This window comes from Malania oleifera, chromosome 9 (genome assembly GCF_029873635.1).
Source record: "Malania oleifera isolate guangnan ecotype guangnan chromosome 9, ASM2987363v1, whole genome shotgun sequence".
In the NCBI taxonomy this organism is placed as follows: domain Eukaryota; kingdom Viridiplantae; phylum Streptophyta; class Magnoliopsida; order Santalales; family Ximeniaceae; genus Malania; species Malania oleifera.
The window spans coordinates 52,963,997-52,982,006 of NC_080425.1; the positions used below are offsets into that span (position 1 = coordinate 52,963,997).

At 39.7% G+C, this 18,010-nt stretch overlaps 1 protein-coding gene across 8 annotated transcripts in view; it reads right to left on the reverse strand.

Annotated features, from left to right (window-relative positions):
• Positions 1–7,252: 7,252 nt before the first annotated feature.
• Positions 7,253–18,010, reverse strand: part of LOC131163714 (auxin response factor 1) — a 42,233-nt gene continuing 31,475 nt past the window's right edge. For 4 of the 8 annotated variants that reach the window (XM_058120414.1, XM_058120413.1, XM_058120415.1 and 1 more), the window contains 5 exons: positions 10,384–10,552; positions 9,807–10,291; positions 9,086–9,276; positions 7,831–7,934; positions 7,253–7,632 (listed from right to left, as the gene is read on the reverse strand). In XM_058120414.1, the coding sequence (XP_057976397.1) occupies positions 7,622–7,632; positions 7,831–7,934; positions 9,086–9,276; positions 9,807–10,291; positions 10,384–10,552 (960 nt within the window). In that variant the 3' untranslated portion in view covers positions 7,253–7,621. Of the gene's footprint in view, positions 7,935–9,085; positions 9,277–9,806; positions 10,292–10,383; positions 10,553–18,010 lie in introns of all 8 variants that reach the window. The other 4 variants (XM_058120409.1, XM_058120411.1, XM_058120410.1 and 1 more) reach the window with 1 other exon arrangement.

The window sequence follows — 18,010 nt, forward strand, 5'->3', positions numbered from 1 at the left end:
CCGAATCCTACCAAAGGGGTCGAGACCTGCTTGAGTCGTTCCTTGTTTATCTTCATTCCCACCAGGACCGACCAGAACATGATGTTGGCCGAGCTACCATTGTCTATCAATATGTGTCTGACCATGTAATTGGCCACAAGTACGGAGAGCACTAGAGCGTCATCATGTGGTTGCTGCACTCCTTCTTCGTCTCCGCTGTCAAAGATTATGACGTCATCTTTTCTGTTTCGTTTGCTACTAGTTTCCCCCTTCTCCATCGTCAGCATCTGTTTAGCATATCTTTTGCGTGCACTCCCGCTATCTCCTCCACTAGCGGATCCTCCAACGATCATCGCAATTTCCCCAATAACCTGCTCTTCCTTCTCTTTTGCACCATGCCTTCTCTGCTCGAGTGGTTCCCTTTGTGGATTTTATTTCTTTATAAACTTTGTCAGATGTCCCCTTCTTATTAGGACTTCGATTTCTTTCTTCAATTGAATGCATACTTCTGTGTCGTGGCCGTGATCCCTATGGAATGTGCAGAACTTGGACATGTCCCGCTTATGTAAAGGCGTTCACATAGGTTCAGGCCACGAGATGTAGTCCTTCTTTTTGATCTGCATCAGTAACTCTGAGCACGGTACATTTAGGGGTGTGTAGGTGGAGGACTTGTTGTGCTGTCTTCTCATCTTCTGATCCGCATGCAGCGCACTAGTCTTGTGTCTTTTTGTAGATCTATAGGGATCTCCTCTTTCTCTGCTACTGTTTTTCCTTTTCCGCTCCAAGCGACTTCCTCTCGTATCCATCATTTCCTCCAGATTGATGTACTTCTGTGCTCGGATCATCAGTTCCCCCATGTCTACTGGCGACTTTTTCCCCAGCGAGTATAAGAAGCTTCCAGGCTGGAGAGCCGTTGTCAGGGCTGCTAATGCCACCCCCATGTCTAAGTTGCGAATATCTAGAGTTGCCGTGTTGAAGCGATGCATAAAATCTTTTAGAGTCTCCTGCTCTCTTTGCGCATACTCATGAGATGGCCAGTTGTTTTAGCAACTCTCCTATTGCTAAGGAAGTGGCTGGTGAAGAGTTGTTCCATGTCTGAGAAGGAACCGATGGATCCGAGTCGCAATGTGCGGTACCAGTCTCTGGCAGTACCCTTAAGGGTGGTTGCAAAAGCTCAACACATGATTGCGTCTGGAGCTCCTTGCAACTGCATCAACATTTTAAAATTATCTAGGTGATCAATTGGGTCAGATAAGCCTTCATACCTGTCAAAAGTTGGCATCTTGAATCTACTTGGTAATGGAGCCTCCATGATTTCTTTATTGAATGGGGGCTCCGAAGACCTAAGGGATGCTTCCCCATAGTAGGGTTTGGTTCTGCCCTCTTTCATCATCTTCTCTATATGATCTATCTTTTTTATTCTTTCTTCAAGCTCTGTGGATCTTTGTTGGTTGACGTCCATGCTATTTGCATCTTCTACCTTCTTGTTGGGTTGGGTTTTCTCCACTAGTTTGTTAGCTTGATTGTCTGCGCTAGGATTCTCTTGTGGTTGGGGGAGGACGTGCCCTTCTTGACTCTTTTGTTGTAAGAGTTGGTTGAGCATGTCCTTCATTTCCTTCTGGAAAGCGAGGAACTCTTCCCTACTGACACCCGATGATTCTGCGGGCGTGGATTGGATGGATTGGGATGGTTCTTTTGTAGCAGGGACAGAGGTAGAATTGCGTGAGGTCGGCATTGCTGGAATGTTGAAAGTCGAGAGCAAGATTGTATCGCCTCCTAAAAGTAGGTTCCCACAGACGGCGCCAACTGTTGCGGGGAAAAAATAGCTGGGATGCCCTTTCGACTCCCGTTGACCTGAAAGAAGAAGAAAATAAAGGCTTGGAGGACCCGGGGTGTACTCCGGGGGGTCACTCCGATGCCTAAGTAAGAGGAATACTTTTAGAGAGGCTGAATGCAACAGTATAATTGTGTTGAATGACTTACCTTTGCCTTTTCTCCAAATCCCTTCTTATAGGGGCTTGAGTTGACCGCCGGTTGGCTCGGATTTATTGCACGGGGGCGTGAATCGCTCTCTAGCAATAAATGTGTGCACCTATTACTCGGTTACTAAGGGCGTTGGCGTGGATCTCTCCTCCTCTTTATTGGGTCGGAGCTAATCACTCATCAGAATGTCAGACCCGGAGAAAGTACGAGATAGGCGTTGACCTGCCCTCATTAGTGTGATTTATTATGGGCATATCAATTTCATTCCAAAAATTATGTCATAGTCTACATTATCCATGATAATAACTCATTTAGGAAACTTTTCATCAATTAGTAAAAGGAAATTCTAGCATACATTGTTTTGGTGAAGTAAGACACAAATAGATGCATAAATAGACCGATGAACAAATAGAAGCATGAGTAGAATTAGAATCAAACTATTTGTCAGATACTCTTTAGTATCATCCCTCAACTCCTCATATCATTCCCTACATTAAATTCAAGATACCCTTAGAGGGGAACACTACATAAGTCATCATCAATTACAATGTGAAGTTCACCTAATTAGTCATACTCTATTCACATGAATTGAAATCTGGCGCATGCATATTGCCCACCCCTATATTTAATGATGTGTGCATGTCTCTTTCAATCTCTACGTCTGTTAGAGATGGAGCCAGAAGACAGCCAAGAGACAACTAAAGACGCATTGAAAGCTTGGAGCTAAGTCAGAAATGCGGTGGAATTTATCTCTCTATTAATCTCTTCATTATAACTTCCATTTGTATTGATTTTATTTAATTATGATTTAACTTCCAAACCCTATAAATAAAGGGTTGTGGAAGATGTAAAGCACAGTGTAAAGAGAGCACAGAGAAGCTCACAGAGAGAGCAGAGAGGAAGAAGCGAGAGAGAGAGAGAGAGAGAGAGAGAATTGTAATATTTTCCAGCGATAGTGAATACTTGGTGTGTGCTCCGTGGACATAAGTCGTTATTGACCGAACCACATTAAATCTTTGGTGTTACTTTGATCTGGATGCTCATAGGTTCCCACCAAGTGGTATCAAAGCCCGGTTGGAGTAGAAAAGCCTGATCGAAAGTGATCCCGAAATTCAAAACTCTGTGCAGTTGAACAAAACTGTGTTTTGAGGCCACTATCGCATTCAGCTCGCTGAGACGAAGAGAAAGGTGCCAGCTGGAGCTCCAAGGGAGTTCAGACAAAGGCCGACGCGCCCAAACGCCTTACCGGAACAAGACGCCTCTCCACGCACCGACCACGCGCCGCACATGTCTTCTTCACCTGATCCTTCTCGACCCGACCCGGTTCACACCCAGACCTGACCCAGAAGGTGACTTAGACCCGGGTTAACCCAAGATCCGGCTTCACAACTCGGATTCGACCCCGCCATTTCAGAACCGGCCACAGCATCTCCGCCACATCAGCTAGAGGTGCCACGTCATCACGACCCCACTGCCATGTCAGCAGGACCCCACTACCACGTCATCAGGTGGGCCCCACATCATCCACGTCATCAGGTGGGCCCCACCCTGCCACGTTAGTTGTGCCACGTCAGCAAGTTTAACCAGGTTTGACTGAGCTTTTCGGAGTCGCTTTGGGTCCGTTTTTTGAGTGACTTGAACCATTTCTAGGGTTTTTGATTGTTTCGGATCCAACCGCGCTATCCACTTGAGCTAATTCCATCTCTAGATCAGTGAATCGAGATGTCGAATGAAAAGAGCTCAAGAATCGAAATGCTCAACGAAAACAATTTTGGTTTCTAGAAGATGCAGATAGAAGATTATTTGTTTTGGAAGGAATTGCACTTACCGTTGAAGGGTAAGCCAACATCCATGAACGAGGACGAGTGGGAGTTGCTTGATCAAAAAGTCCTCGGAGCCATCAGAATGATGTTGTCGAAATCTATGGAGTTCAATATCAAGCATATAACATCTACCAAGTCTCTAATGGATGCGCTCTCTAATATATACGAGCAGCCTTCAGCCGCAAATAAGGTACATCTCATGAAAAAACTATTTACGATGAACATGTCTGCAGGTGAGAGTTTCAGTAGGCATTTGAATAACTTCAATGAGTTTTCTGATCAACTCGCCTCAGTCGAGATAACGTTTGATAATGAGATTCGGCCACTACTGATTCTCAGTCAATTTCTTGAAAGTTGGAATGGTGTCGTTACTGCCATCAGTAGCTCCGCAGGAAAATCGAAGCTTGTATACGATGAGGTCGTTAGCATGATTTTGACGGAGGAAATAAGAATGCAGTCGAACCATGGCTCCACTTCGAGTTCAGCCTTGAACATTTGAGTCGAGGTAGAGGAAATAGGTATGGACGATCAAACAACCGAGACAGATCTAGACCCAGACGGTCTAAATCTGGAAATCCCAAAGGTACTCAAGACATAGGTTCCCAGAGCACGAAAGTTATTGAGTACTGGAACTGTGGAAAGACGTATCATTACAAGAACCAGTGCAGGAATCAGAAGAAAGATTCGAGACGAGGGCCAAAACAGAAGCAAATATTGCTTCCGAGAATGATGAGATGATGATCTGCTCTTTGGAGAGCAAGCAGGAGTCTTGGGTCTTAGACTCCAGAGCCTCATTTCATGCCACATACTGCAGAGATTGCCTAGATGAGTACACACCAGGTAATTTTGGTAAGGTGTACCTTGACAACGATCAACCTTACGACGTAATCGGCAAGGGAGTTGTGAAGATCAATATAAATGGGTCAGTATGGAAGTTGAAGGATGTCAGGTATTTTCCAGACCTTAGAAAGAACTTGATCTCAGTTGGTCAGCTGGCAGATGAGGGATACACAACGAAATTCATTGGCGATGAATGGAAAGTTTCAAGGGGTGTACTAATGATTGCGCGAGGTAAGAAAAGCATAACACTTTTTCTAATCTCCAATGCCTCCATGTCTATTTCAGTTGCTACAAGAAATGACAACAGCAACATCTGGCACCAACGACTTGGTCACATAAGCGAGAAGGGACTCAGGGTGATGCACTCAAAGGAAAAATTGAGTAGTCTACACTCAGTGCAAGTTGACATGTGTGAGGATTGTATAGTCAAGAACCAGAAGAGGGTTAGTTTCCAGATAAACACTCATGCCCCAAAGAAGAAAGGACTAGAATTGGTCCACTCATAATGTGTTGGGACACATCAGTAGAATACCGAGAATCCTCGGGTGGAGGAACCAGTGGAGCAGATCAGGTCGATATAAGCCTCAAGTATCATCCTCCTCTAAAATCACAATCATTGTTAAATAAATCAGTATCCTTATCTTTCACTTTTGATTCATTTGTCAAGTCCAACAGTCTCATTTCTACATCTCTTAAGTCATCCTCTCTATGTTTATAAAAGACATATCTCTTACTACTCTGTCTCTCAAGGTCATCCTTTATCTGTCTCTTCAATCCTCATCCCCTACATATGTGCCTCTCATATTATCTTCCTTTGTTAGTGCCTCCCACACTCACCCATGTTTATAATCCCCTCAATATATCCTCTTAAGCATTACTCTATATCTCTTCTTGACTCCTCCCCCACCCCTACATCCTCATACGTAAGTGTTGAAACACACAACACAATTAACTCAGAACTCACATCCAATTGTTTAGTTGACATCGTAAGTCCAATTCATTTATATGCACATTATGCCTACTAGTTCTTTACTATAATTAAATTTTCCCTCGAATAGAAACAAACCTTTGTTTTATGATGAACTTGTATTATTTGGCACGTCAAGCACATCCTTATTTAATACTTTAGAACTCTCCCAATAGTATATTATGCACCTATTGCCTCATTCTTCTACTATTTACTTGGAACTCAAAGCTACTCAAGGAGTAGGCATGAAAATTTTGTTGTAATACTTTAAACACATGGTTTCATCGAACTCAAATCATGCTATGCATGGAGTGTTCAAAAATAAATTATTCAATTAAATTAATCATTTTACTTGCAACATGATGAGGCATCTTATTTGATGCAATTTGATCACAAATATACTCTACTAATTAACCCTCTGCAAACCCTAGTCGATCATAAACTTTCTTTACCCAAATAAACCAAATGTAAAAGCTTAAGAAAAATGAACTAGTCTCCTTGAACATTTATTGTAGGGCCCATCTCTTTAATATAAGGACCCAACGCTAATGTCAAGAGTCACCATAACACTTAAATCTATACTAATGATTCATTGCAAAATGAGAAATCATTTTTTTTTCAACTGTTAAATTGCAATAAATTGTACTTGTGAAAATTTACCTCGTAAAAATTTTTTTATTCAAACAATATTAATTCTCTCATGACATGCTATTGGATGGTAGCATTGAGCTTTCCAAAGAAAGGATGTATTTTGAGTCTTTAGTTAATTAAAATTTTAAACTTTAAGTTTACAAAGGTTTCTTTAGAGTTTGAATGGCAAAAATTTTTTAGCAATATAAGTCTGGACTTTTAATGAAATACAATTTTATTTGATTCTGAGAAATCAGTATACATTAGGTAATAACATCAGACTATAGCAAGCCAACAGATTAATTCAGTATGAAAAAATTGTAAAAGAACATTTTGTCGAATGCAAAATCATATCTAAGAAAGGCCTTTGTGAATAATTTTATACAAACCCCTCACAGAAATTTATAAATAAATAAAAAATGTCAAGGACCTTTTAAACACCACTTGTGCACTTTTTAAAAGAGAAAATAAAAAAGATCAATTTAGATCCCCAAAAAAATACTTAATTAAAAAAACATACATATATATAAAAAGAAAAGTGAAACGGCGATGACACTTCAAAACTCAATTGCATTGATAGGGTAGCACCTGATATATTTACCTTTTCACTTGAAAACTATCGGGCACCCGCCTTTGATTTCAATTCATTCACACAACAAAAAAAGGAAAATACGAGCAACAACAGAACTGAAAAATGACCTCAAATTACAGCACACGATATATTGGGAAAACACAAATCTCAAGTTTCTCCCACAGCTCAAATAATCATGTTCCATACTCTGAATGGTTTTCTACTTCCAATACAGTGGAGTTTGTTTAAATTAATTGGGCGAGTGCACAATGAGTTACAATGGTCGGAAGTACAAAATGAAAATAAAGGTAGCAATGGCAAAAGCAGCAGTCCATGGACTGATAAAACAATGCAAATTCCTAGAAATATCTAGTAAAAGAATTTTGTACAGCCAATCCAAAAGCCTCTTTGCTTTAAAGATCAGAGTGTACATTCTATATACCATATAGAAACCAAAAAAAATAAAACCAGATATATTATATACAAAAGACAATATCGTGTCATATATATTATAATGAAATGAGAGAGATTGAGAGAGAGAGCAAATTAGTAGGTAGGTATGTACCTTTTTTTTTTTTTTTCTAAATGTTTTGCCCATCCTTAATTTGAAAAAGGGTATAACTATCATATACCCCTTGCAAACAAAACAATGAAATAATGACAAACGAACCAGAAATCCTCATCTTGTCAGGCAACCCTCCAGAGGATGCAGATTAGATGGCCGCCACCTCACTTCATTGTCCTCACTAAACATGTGGTGAACCTGATCTGGTTGCAAAGAAACTGATCTGGCCATGCAAGCAAGGGCGAAGCCGCACACAGCATCACTCATTTTTTTCCTGAAAAGAACACGATCACGAGTACATTCAGTACGTTCATTTTTTTTTTCTTAATGTTCTTCCTTCCCTTCCCATTTTTCTTACTTTTTCCCATTCGCACAGAGAGAAAACATTAAGAGGCATGGACACATCAGCAACTGGGCCCCACCATAGATGACTGGTCCTCAGTGCCAATTGCCACTTCAGAATCCGGCTTGCCTGGTTTAACCTCGTCATCAACAGGAAGCTTTATCTTCGGTGACAGCCTCTTGACCTCCTCCAGGGTGTAGATATATATCTTCCTCACCATGTTACAGAACTCGCTGTAAATAAATAATAAATAAATAAATAAATATGTTCTACAATAAAAAATTTTCTTCTAAAGTATGAACACACAGCAGGAAGCATTTAAACAATAGTCAGTTATAAACAGAATCACAGAAGAGCCAGAATCCTGAACATTATCACTCTTTACAGTCATCCAGCAAAATTCTGGCACATCCCCTTCGAGAATAAATTCGCTTCCATGGAAATATACAATTTCAGACACTCAGTATAGTAGAAAAAAATTTCAAAAAATGTTTGATATTTGGGAAGTTTAAACAGTTTACCACAGAACTCCAAATATTTCCAAGTTCCAGGAAACTTCCAAAGAAATCAATTTCATGTCTTTCCTTCAAGTACAACCAAAATGACAAAAGGTTAAACCAAAAGCAAAGTTAAAACCTTGTCCAGAGCTCATAAGTGAGTGAAAATTTTCGTTTAATGTCAAGTGCCTCGTGATAATTAAAATATTCATGTGCAGCAAATTATAATAAGCACACAGTGCAAACCAAATAATCAAGGCAGGGAAAATGTATGGCCATCTGGCTTCAAAGTTGGACTGTTCACGATGTTACATAACCCGCTCTACTTCGAGAAGTGAATTGAGTGAGTTATGCATCAACATCCTCAATAGTTCCAACTATAAAATCTTGCAAGCCTTACACGAACATTTATAGGGATGAATTACGCTACAGGGAACTATAAGCAAATATAAATCAATCAATCTGCTTGAGTTCAATGAATAAAACAACGTGACCTTAGCATCACTAAACTTCATTACACATTTCATATCAAGGGATAATACAGATTTCCTAATGCCATCCACATCCGCTACTGGACCTCTAAAAACGCTATCAACAATAACTAACCAATCTAAAATATTAAGATAGTGAGAAATATTGGGTAATTGGACGAACTTCAGCTAATTTTACCAAATTATCTTAGTAGAGGAATATTGCAAAAAGTACAGGAAGCTCTATAAACAAATACCCAAACTTATCCAATCATTAATGACTAAAAGACAGAACAATCCAACAGGCAAAGTATGAAATCTAACTATTAGTTAGTCAACACCACTGAACACACAGAAAAAATTGAATCGAAGGAGAGGAAAAATGGAAAGGGGAGGGGGGAGGGTGCAGAACTTAACTGCCATGGGTCATCCCCAACCATCATCTTGTCATTTTCGTCATCAGTATAGATAACCTGCCATTTCTTTGTGGATCCACACAGCTCTCCTTCAATATCAAACATCTCCTCTAATTTTTTGAGAAGGTCCTCATATCCGTCAAACCGTGTCAAATCAACAGCCCTCCCAACCGCAATCCCTTGCATGTGAACCTGAAAGTTATACATACAGCAACAAATACTTAATTTTTTCACCCAGCAGGTAAAACCCACTTCAATAATAGAAGCTGGCACAAAATAAAATGAAAACACAAAAAAGCACTTCCCGGTCACAAGTAGAGAGTTTGGAGGGAGAAGCAGCTCCACAGGAGGAGAAAACAATTTATAAGAAAATGAAAAAGACAGGAAAGCAGAAGAAGATGGATTTAAAATGGAAGGGAGACCTAATGGAACTTTCCTTGTTTTAAAAAGTATGCAGTTCTAGAAATCCAACCAATCCATGACCCTGACACAGTTTCAGCATGTGAGAATCATTAACCTTCTAGGGAAATCCATCTAAAAAAGCTACTGTGCAGGGGCGGGGGGGGGGGGGGGTGGTGGCGCAATTTAAAAATCCCAAGACAAAGCACACTAAGCCCAAATATGTTAGAATTGATATCAATGAACATCGAAGAATCAATGATTCAATGCTTTGCACCCAATTATCTCTTGGACTATAAACTGTATGACAGCAATCCAATTACCTTTGTGCAGCTGCGAATCTGCCTGCTTTGTGATTCCTGGGGAGACCTCAGACATGACTTCTCAGGTTCACAACTTACTGAAGGAATATATGATGGTTCCGAATGTCGATCAGAGTCAGCATCTAAAGAAAGAACTGGCTGATCCTCCCCCACAGTTCCAGAGACAGTAGCAACTGGTGAAGTTTCTTCTACAGTGGAATTGTCGAGTAGCTGAATCCCAAACAGCCTGCAGCCATTACCAGTGCCCAGTCTCTTCTCACCAGATTCTTTGTTAACTGGTGAAAAAGACTCCATCACAGTTTCCACTTGATTAGACCAAAACATTGACTTGCTGGAAATGGCAGCGAGAGAACTATTCCCACTGAAGCTAGGAGACTGAACTTTAGTAACAGAAGAGAATTTTGGTGATGGATACATGTCTTGCCCACGCTGTGAATCACAGTATGAGAAGGCTGAGGGAGATTCCACTGGGGGTTTCCACATGCCTAATGTTACAACACCCAAAAAATATTCAGATTTAAATAAAGCATAAATGCAGAACGGAGTAAAAAAGGTACAACAGAGACAGTATTCATACCAAGTACAGAAAGATCTGGTGTTGATGAAGGTAGAACTGGTGGTCGAGCCCGCTTGTTCCTTTGAATAGGTTGGGAGTTTGTAGTAGTAGTAGTCGCCACAAGCGGCTCCAGTTCCCATGGAGAAACTCTTTCTGGGCGCAAGATTGATGATGGTTCATCCCATTGAACCTTAAAAGGTAAACAACATTCACAACTTAATATATGAAATAAATTGATTCTTAACACAAAATATTGGAACCACATTCTACTTTTATATGCAGAATAGAGAAAGAAATATATATATATATATAGCAAGGCAAGAACCATCACAAACTGTATGTAAGAGAACCATGTAATAACATGAGATATCATACAAAAGCGCCTCAGTTAATGCTTCTTAATCTTCGGAAGGAGGCTTTCTTTCTTGGGATTTCCACTTTTCCAGGTACAGCTATGAGAGAGATGTTGTTGACCTTACCATTTTGTTGAGAGTGTTGGGAGTCATTTGTTCCCTAAGTGAGAAATAATTCAAGGATTTGGATTGGGGATTCTATTAAATCTTTCTCCCTCAATTTCAAAAACCTCGTACTCTTTTTCCTTCCCCTTGAATAATTTTATGGGAAGGCTAAGGCCCCTTTAAAATCAGGGGTCTCATCTGGACTCTGGTCCTTAATGGGGCTTAAAATAAATGATTTTTTTGCAGGTGAGGAGGCCTTGCCATCAATCCAGATACAAAAATTATGCGTTTAGAGTTGAGTGGAAGTACAGAAAATTCGTCCCAAAGTGACTACTGGCTAAGCAGGTTTGGGCCAATCCATTCTCAGTTTTTGGTGAGGAAACAAGCCGCAACGGACTGAAAATTCCTTTTTGTTGGTGTGGTATAGGGGTTTTGGGAGAGTGAGAAAGGGAAGGTCCTTTGGACGTGTGATTTTCTTCTCTTTGGACTTTGTGGATCAAAAGGATTAATGGCAAAACAACTCCCTCACATTTATTATGGATAGAGTTATTTTCTTTTGCTTCCTCTTGGGCTCACTCTTTGGGGTTCTTCTGAGGAATTTTGTTGTCTGATCTTCAGAAGAATTAGATGTGGCTTTTGCAATTGCTTTCTGTTCATTTTTAGGAGGATATCTTACCTCGTTCTTTGTAATTCTCTCTTTGCAGTTAATGAATTCCTTTTTCAATCAAAAATAATATTAAAATAAATATCCCACCCAGATATTGCAGACTGCCTAATACAGCCCTTGCAGGCACCCATCTAACAAGCATGGTCTTAAATTTCCACAAAATTGTCCGATTTCTGTCACCCTTGAATCAAAATGGCAGTCGATTTCCGTCTTGCATAATTTTGGTTGGAATCTCAACTAATCGTCTGAAATTTATTGAAATCTCAAAATTTTAGCAAAACTCGTAGAAATTTTAACCATACAATGAAATTTCCTCGGAATGCAAATGAGAGATTTAGGAGTGCAGTGAAATTTCTCTTTTAATTTATTTTATTTATTTTTATCGAAGAAAAAAAGATTATTACAAGTGCTTTTGAAATTATATGAAAAAATAAACTTCCAGCAACATTTTATTTACTCATTCATGTCTACATTATCATTATTTGTATGATAAATAATATTTAAATAATTTATGAATTTGATTTGTATTAAATGAATATATTTAATGTACATTATCTTAGAAATATGTTTAATACACATACAATATTACAACTTTTCCACCTCATACACAACATAAATGTATTTAACTTGTAATATATTAGTCCTAAAACTTACATATTATGTCTCTTAACCATTACTAAAGTTTCACAAAGAATTTCATACTTTATTACTGATTTCCGTTATTTTCTCAAATCGAAATCGAAATTGACATCGAAATCGAAATTTCTATCAAAATTTTCAGTACTTTTGAAGCTTCAAAATTTGAGTCGAAATCGAAATTTAAGACCTTGTTAACAAGATTATACCAATAAGCTAAGTATGAAGAAAACTATCACTCAAAAGGTATGCCAACAGTGCATATCTTTCCCAATAAAAGCCTAGGACAAGTCAAAATGTATGTTGCACAACCACAAAAATTCTTCTTACTTGAACACATGCTAACCACAAATCAAAAATTTCAAATGCAATTACTTTAGCATAACAAGCCTGCATCCATACAAACCGTTAGAAGAGAAAGAACCAACAAATGAACGAGAACTGCAGCTCAAGATTCATTTTGGATATTTTAAAGAATCTAAGCACTCAAAAACTATAGTAGTCAAAAGCGCGCCTAAGGCGCAACTAGGCGCAAGGCACATAGGGGCGACAAGGCTAGCGCTTCATCACTAGTGAGGCGAGGCAACCTTTAAGAGGCGCAGGGGGGGGGGGGGGTCGCAACATAGTAGTCAGAGGCGCAATGTGAGCAAAGGCGCAAAGGGCATTTGAAGCCGAGGCGCGGGGCGAAGGTGAGGCTCACAATTATAAAAATCGTGTAAAATGCCTATTTGGGGTAATTGATATATGAACATATGAATATCTAGTAATATTAGAATTTAAAATGCCAAAACATTCAATACCAAAATTGGAAATTTAATGAAATTGCCAGGACCAAGGCCAAAAGCATCAACAATTCAACATAGTTCAACATCAAAAGAAAAGAGTACAATAAAAGATTTCAAAGTATAAAATCTAAAAATCCTCCTCAATCATCAGTCATCACTCATTTCCAACAAGTTATTTTAGAAAGAAGAAGAAGAAGAAGAAGAACTCGCGAAGGGCTCCTACTGGTTCCAAGTGTGGAAGACAAACTCACGAAGCTCCTGTTGGTTCAAGGGGTCAACGACGAACTCACAAAGCTCCTGATGAACTCGCAAAGGGCTCCTGCTGGTTCGAAGTGTGGAAGACAAACTCACGAAGTTCCTACTGGTTCAAAGGGTCGAAGATGAACTTGCGAAGGGTTGTAGGGCTTCGAAGGGTCGAAGAAAAAGGGTTTCGTGCTAGCTTTCCTGTTGGTTCGAATCGAATAGGGTTAAGGCTCGTTCTGCTCTGGCTATTTCTTTATAACAAGTTCGAAAAGTTCCAAGTGCAACTCACATTGCCTAGAGCATCAGTGCGCCTCCCTGCGACTCTTACAGGTCCCTTCGCATAGCCTGTGATGAGGCACTGCACCCCTCACCTCTCTGCGCCTCACGCCTAGGCGCGCTTTTAACTACTATAGGGAGCATTGAGGCACACTGATGTGCCAGGCACCATGAGTTGCGCCTTGGAAGTTTTGAAGCTATTAGCCTATTAATAAATAAATAGCCAAAGCGATCCCTAGCCCTAGTTCGGCTCAAACCGACTTCTTCTTATGCAACTCTTCAAGACAGCATAAATTAGCCGGAACCCTTCTTATTCGACCCTCGAAGTAGCACGACGCCAGCAAGAGCCCCTCACGAGTTTGTCCTCAAGCCTTCAAACCAACAGGAGCCCTTCTCGAACTCGTCTTCCAACCTTCTAGGATCCCTTCGCGAGCTTATCTTCCAGCCTTTGAATCAGCAGGAGCCCTTCGCAAGCTCGTCTTCCAGGCTTCCAGCCTTCAAGCTAGCAGGAGCCCTTCACGAGCTTGTCTTCTAACCTTCGAGCTAGCAGGAGCCCTTCGCAAGCTCATCTTCGAGCCTTCGAACCAGCAAGAGCCCTTCTCAAGCTTGTCTTCCAGCCTTAAAATCAACAAGAGCCCTTCGAGAGCTAGTCTTCGAGCCTTCAAAATATGTTGAAGAAAGATATAGAGGAGGAAAATAAGTTATTGCCTGAATTTGATGACATAGATTGTTATGGTGACGATGAAGAGGATGAAGTTCAGGAAATAAACACTCGTGGCAAAAGAGTGCTTAGTGGTGGAAGTGGAAGTCAAAGTCAAAGTTCATACCAATCCACCTTGAAGAAACCAAAACAGAAGGGGCCTATGGACTTGTTTTTTACTCTTGGTCCAAAGAAAGTGGTTCAAGCTAGGAAAGAAGGGAAGATGAAGCAAACATCAATAAACGAGGCATGCAAAAAAGAATTAAGACAAAAGGCAGTGGCAGATTTTGCTAGGTGGATGTATGATGCTGGAATACCATTTAATGTTGTATGTTCAGATAGCTTTGCAATGGCACTTGAATCGATTGGGCAATATGGTCCTGGAATAAAGCCACTTAGCTATCATAAAGTGGGAGTTCCTTTCCGAAAGCAGGAAGTTAGTATAATGAAAAAGTTGATGAAGATCCATGAGGAATGGGCAAAATATGGATGCTCGATTATGTCTAATGGTTGGAGACATTCAGTTGCTAATAAGGACATAATAAACTTCTTAGTGAACTCTCCAAGGGGATCAGTGTTCATCAAGTCTATTGATGCTTCCAATTTTGTCAAGAATGTAGATAAAATGTACAAATTACTTGATGATATAGTGTAGGAAATTGGAGAATCAAATATGATTCAAGCAGTAACAGATAATGCTTCAAACAATGTTGCAGTAGGTAAAAACTTATTTCTAGAACTACATTCTATAGTGTCTACTATCTATATTGTTTAGTTTAATATTTTAAGGGCTTCACTCCTTGATTTTTGAACAGGGAGATTGTTGGAAGCAAAGAGGCCACATTTATATTGGACACTGTGTGCTGCCCATTGCCTCTATTTAATATTGGAGGATATTGGGAAGATGCCTTCAATTCATATAACTTTGAAAAAGGCAATATTTTTTTAATGGTTATATTTATAACCATATTGGTGTGGTAAACTTGATGAGACAGTTCACTGGAGGAAAGGAGTTACTAAGGCCTGCAGTTACAATATTTGCAGCTACTTTCATCACTCTTCGTTCAATCCACCTTCAAAAGAACAACTTGAGGAAGATGTTTACTTCTGAAGATGGGAATACTACTAAATGGGCAAAGGAGAAAACTAGCAAAAAAGCAACTAGTATTGTTTTGATGCCTACCTTTTGGAGTACCATCATCTATGCTCTTAAGTTGACATGCCCACTTGTTCATGTACTTCGTTTGGTTGATGGGGAAAAGAAACCTGCAATGGATACATTTATGAAGCAATGGATAGGGCAAAGGATGCCATAGCTAAGGCTTTCGGTGAGAGAGCGGATAAATTCAAGGGCGCATTTGAAATTATTGATATGAGGTGGGGATGCCAACTCCATCAACCTTTGCATACAGCTACACACTACTTGAACCCGAAATTTTTCTATTCAAACCCCAACATTTTGCAAGATGAAGAAATTATAGTGGGTTTGTACAAATGTATTGCAAGGTTAGTGCCAACCCTTGAAATGCAAGATAAAGTTTTACATGAGTTGGAAAATTACACTACGCTAGTGGCCTCTTTGGAATTAATTTGGCAATGAGACAAAGGAAGATAAAAGCACCGGGAAAAGTGGCATTTTTACTACCTCTTTCTTTCTAAAATTATTTTTGCTATTTTGCTAGTAGGTATTCATTTAAAATTTATTTTATAACAACACAATGGTGGATGTCATTTGAATCATCAACTCCAAACTTGCAAAAGTTTGCTATGAAAATCCTTAGCCTCACGTGTAGTGCTGCCAGCTGCGAAAGAAATTGGAGCATATTCCAACATGTAAGTCATTAGTATATTGTGGATTAAAGAACATGAACTACCAGTCTACTGCTTTTCAGAATCATTATTTACTATATTACTTTAAACTTAGAAATAGGATATCCCAGCAATGCTTGAATGATTTGGTATTTGTGAAATATAATCAAACTCTGAGGTGTTGATACAACAAGTGTGACACCATTGATCCCCTCCTTCTAAAAGACGTTGATGATAGTAATGAGTAGTTGATTGGTAGGATGCATGGCGATTCCAATGAGGATAATGAAATTGTGTTTGAAGATGATCTTTTGACTTGGGGCTATGTTGCTAAAGCTGCTGGAGTAAAAAAAACCCCTCGCATCATACTAGATCAAGAATAAGTGCAAATATGTCATCATCATCTAGAGGAAGAGCTTCATCTAGCAATGCTAGGAGCTGGACCACGATGTTGGAACTAGTAGATGAGGATGAGATCATAGTGTAGCGGAGACAGAAGAGGAAAAAGATACTGGAGAAAAAAATTATGATGATGAAGAGGAAGATGATGATATCTTGGCAGACTTAGTTGATGATGAGTGATGACTGATGATTGAGGAGGATTTTTAGATTTTAGACTTTGAAATCTTTTATTGTACTCTTTTCTTTTGATGTTGAACTATGTTGATGCTTTTGGCCTTTGGCATGGCAATTTTCCAATTTTGGTATTGAATGTTTTCCAATTCCGGTCAACTGGGCCTTGTGTTCGGTCGCCCAGGCTCTCAAACAGAGAGTTCCGGTTGACCGGGCTATGCTTTCGGTCTCCCGAACAAGGTTGTTTTCCTATATTTTGACTCCTTTTTGCCTCGATTGCTTAGCCAAATGTTTTAAATTTTCAATAACTTAGATTTCGCTTGGAACACTTAAGGTAATGAATCAAGATTTCTTCAAATACTTTCCTTAAATTATGTGTTTAGTCCGGGCGACCGGACCTACTCCTCAATCGATCGAACCATCAGGGTTACATATACTTTTCACGCATTTCAAGTGCTAATTTCATCCATTCTTTTCTTAAACTCTCTTTTTCCTCCAAAAACCCTAGATCAACATTTCCCTTCAATTCTTGTCCCTTCTTCATCCAATCCACTAAAAACCTTCCAAAGATCCATCCTTTCACAATGCCAAGGGATAAAACAAGACACAAGAGGAAATCCTCAACCCACAAAGAAGGCAAAAGTTCGGGGCGTTGGTTCGCATCCACCAAAGCCAAGAAGAGATATCATGACAAGCTTAGGGGCCTTGAACCCATTCTAGGTAAGCTTCTTGATTTAACCTTCGTTAGTTTATATTTTCCAAACGTAGTTGAGATGTTTAGGGCTTTGGGTTGGTTCCAATTTCTATCCTACCAACTTGAAGGGGTTTTCCCATTCTTAGTCCGTTTGTTTTACGCAAACCTAGACCATGATGGGAATGAATGTACCTCTCGAGTTTTAGATAAACCCTACCATTTCAATGCCCAAATCATTGCTAATACTTTTGGGTTAAGTGAGATACTTTTGAATGCCTTGAAATAGGAACCTCTTGGATAATGGAACAAGAATTCACCCCTCAACAAATCCTATCCCGAGTGATGGAAGAACCTATTCCGAACCTTAGGCATCCTCCAGCTTACAAAACACTCACCCTAGAAGCCAAAATCATCCACATTTTCATTTCATATAACATACTTCCAAAAAGTGGATCCCGACATTATATGTCATATCTGGATTGCTTTGTCATGTGGTGTTTGTTACGGGAAAGAAGTTGGATTTGCCGTCTCTCATTATTAAAAGGATGTTCACTCAGGAGAGTGGCAATAGGGCTGTTCTTCCCTATGGAGGCATGTTGAACCGTGTTTTTGAAAGTTTAGGCTTTGACCGCGATTCCTCCTTATTTATTCCTCGCCGTCCTACTGATTTTTCCACCTCCATCACTGTGAAATTAATGGGATATCAACTAATTGACGATGTCTGGGTGGCAAAGATGCCTTTGCATAGAAGGATGGAGGAACAAGCATTTGCTCAACAAAATGATCCACAAGACAAGCCTCAAATAC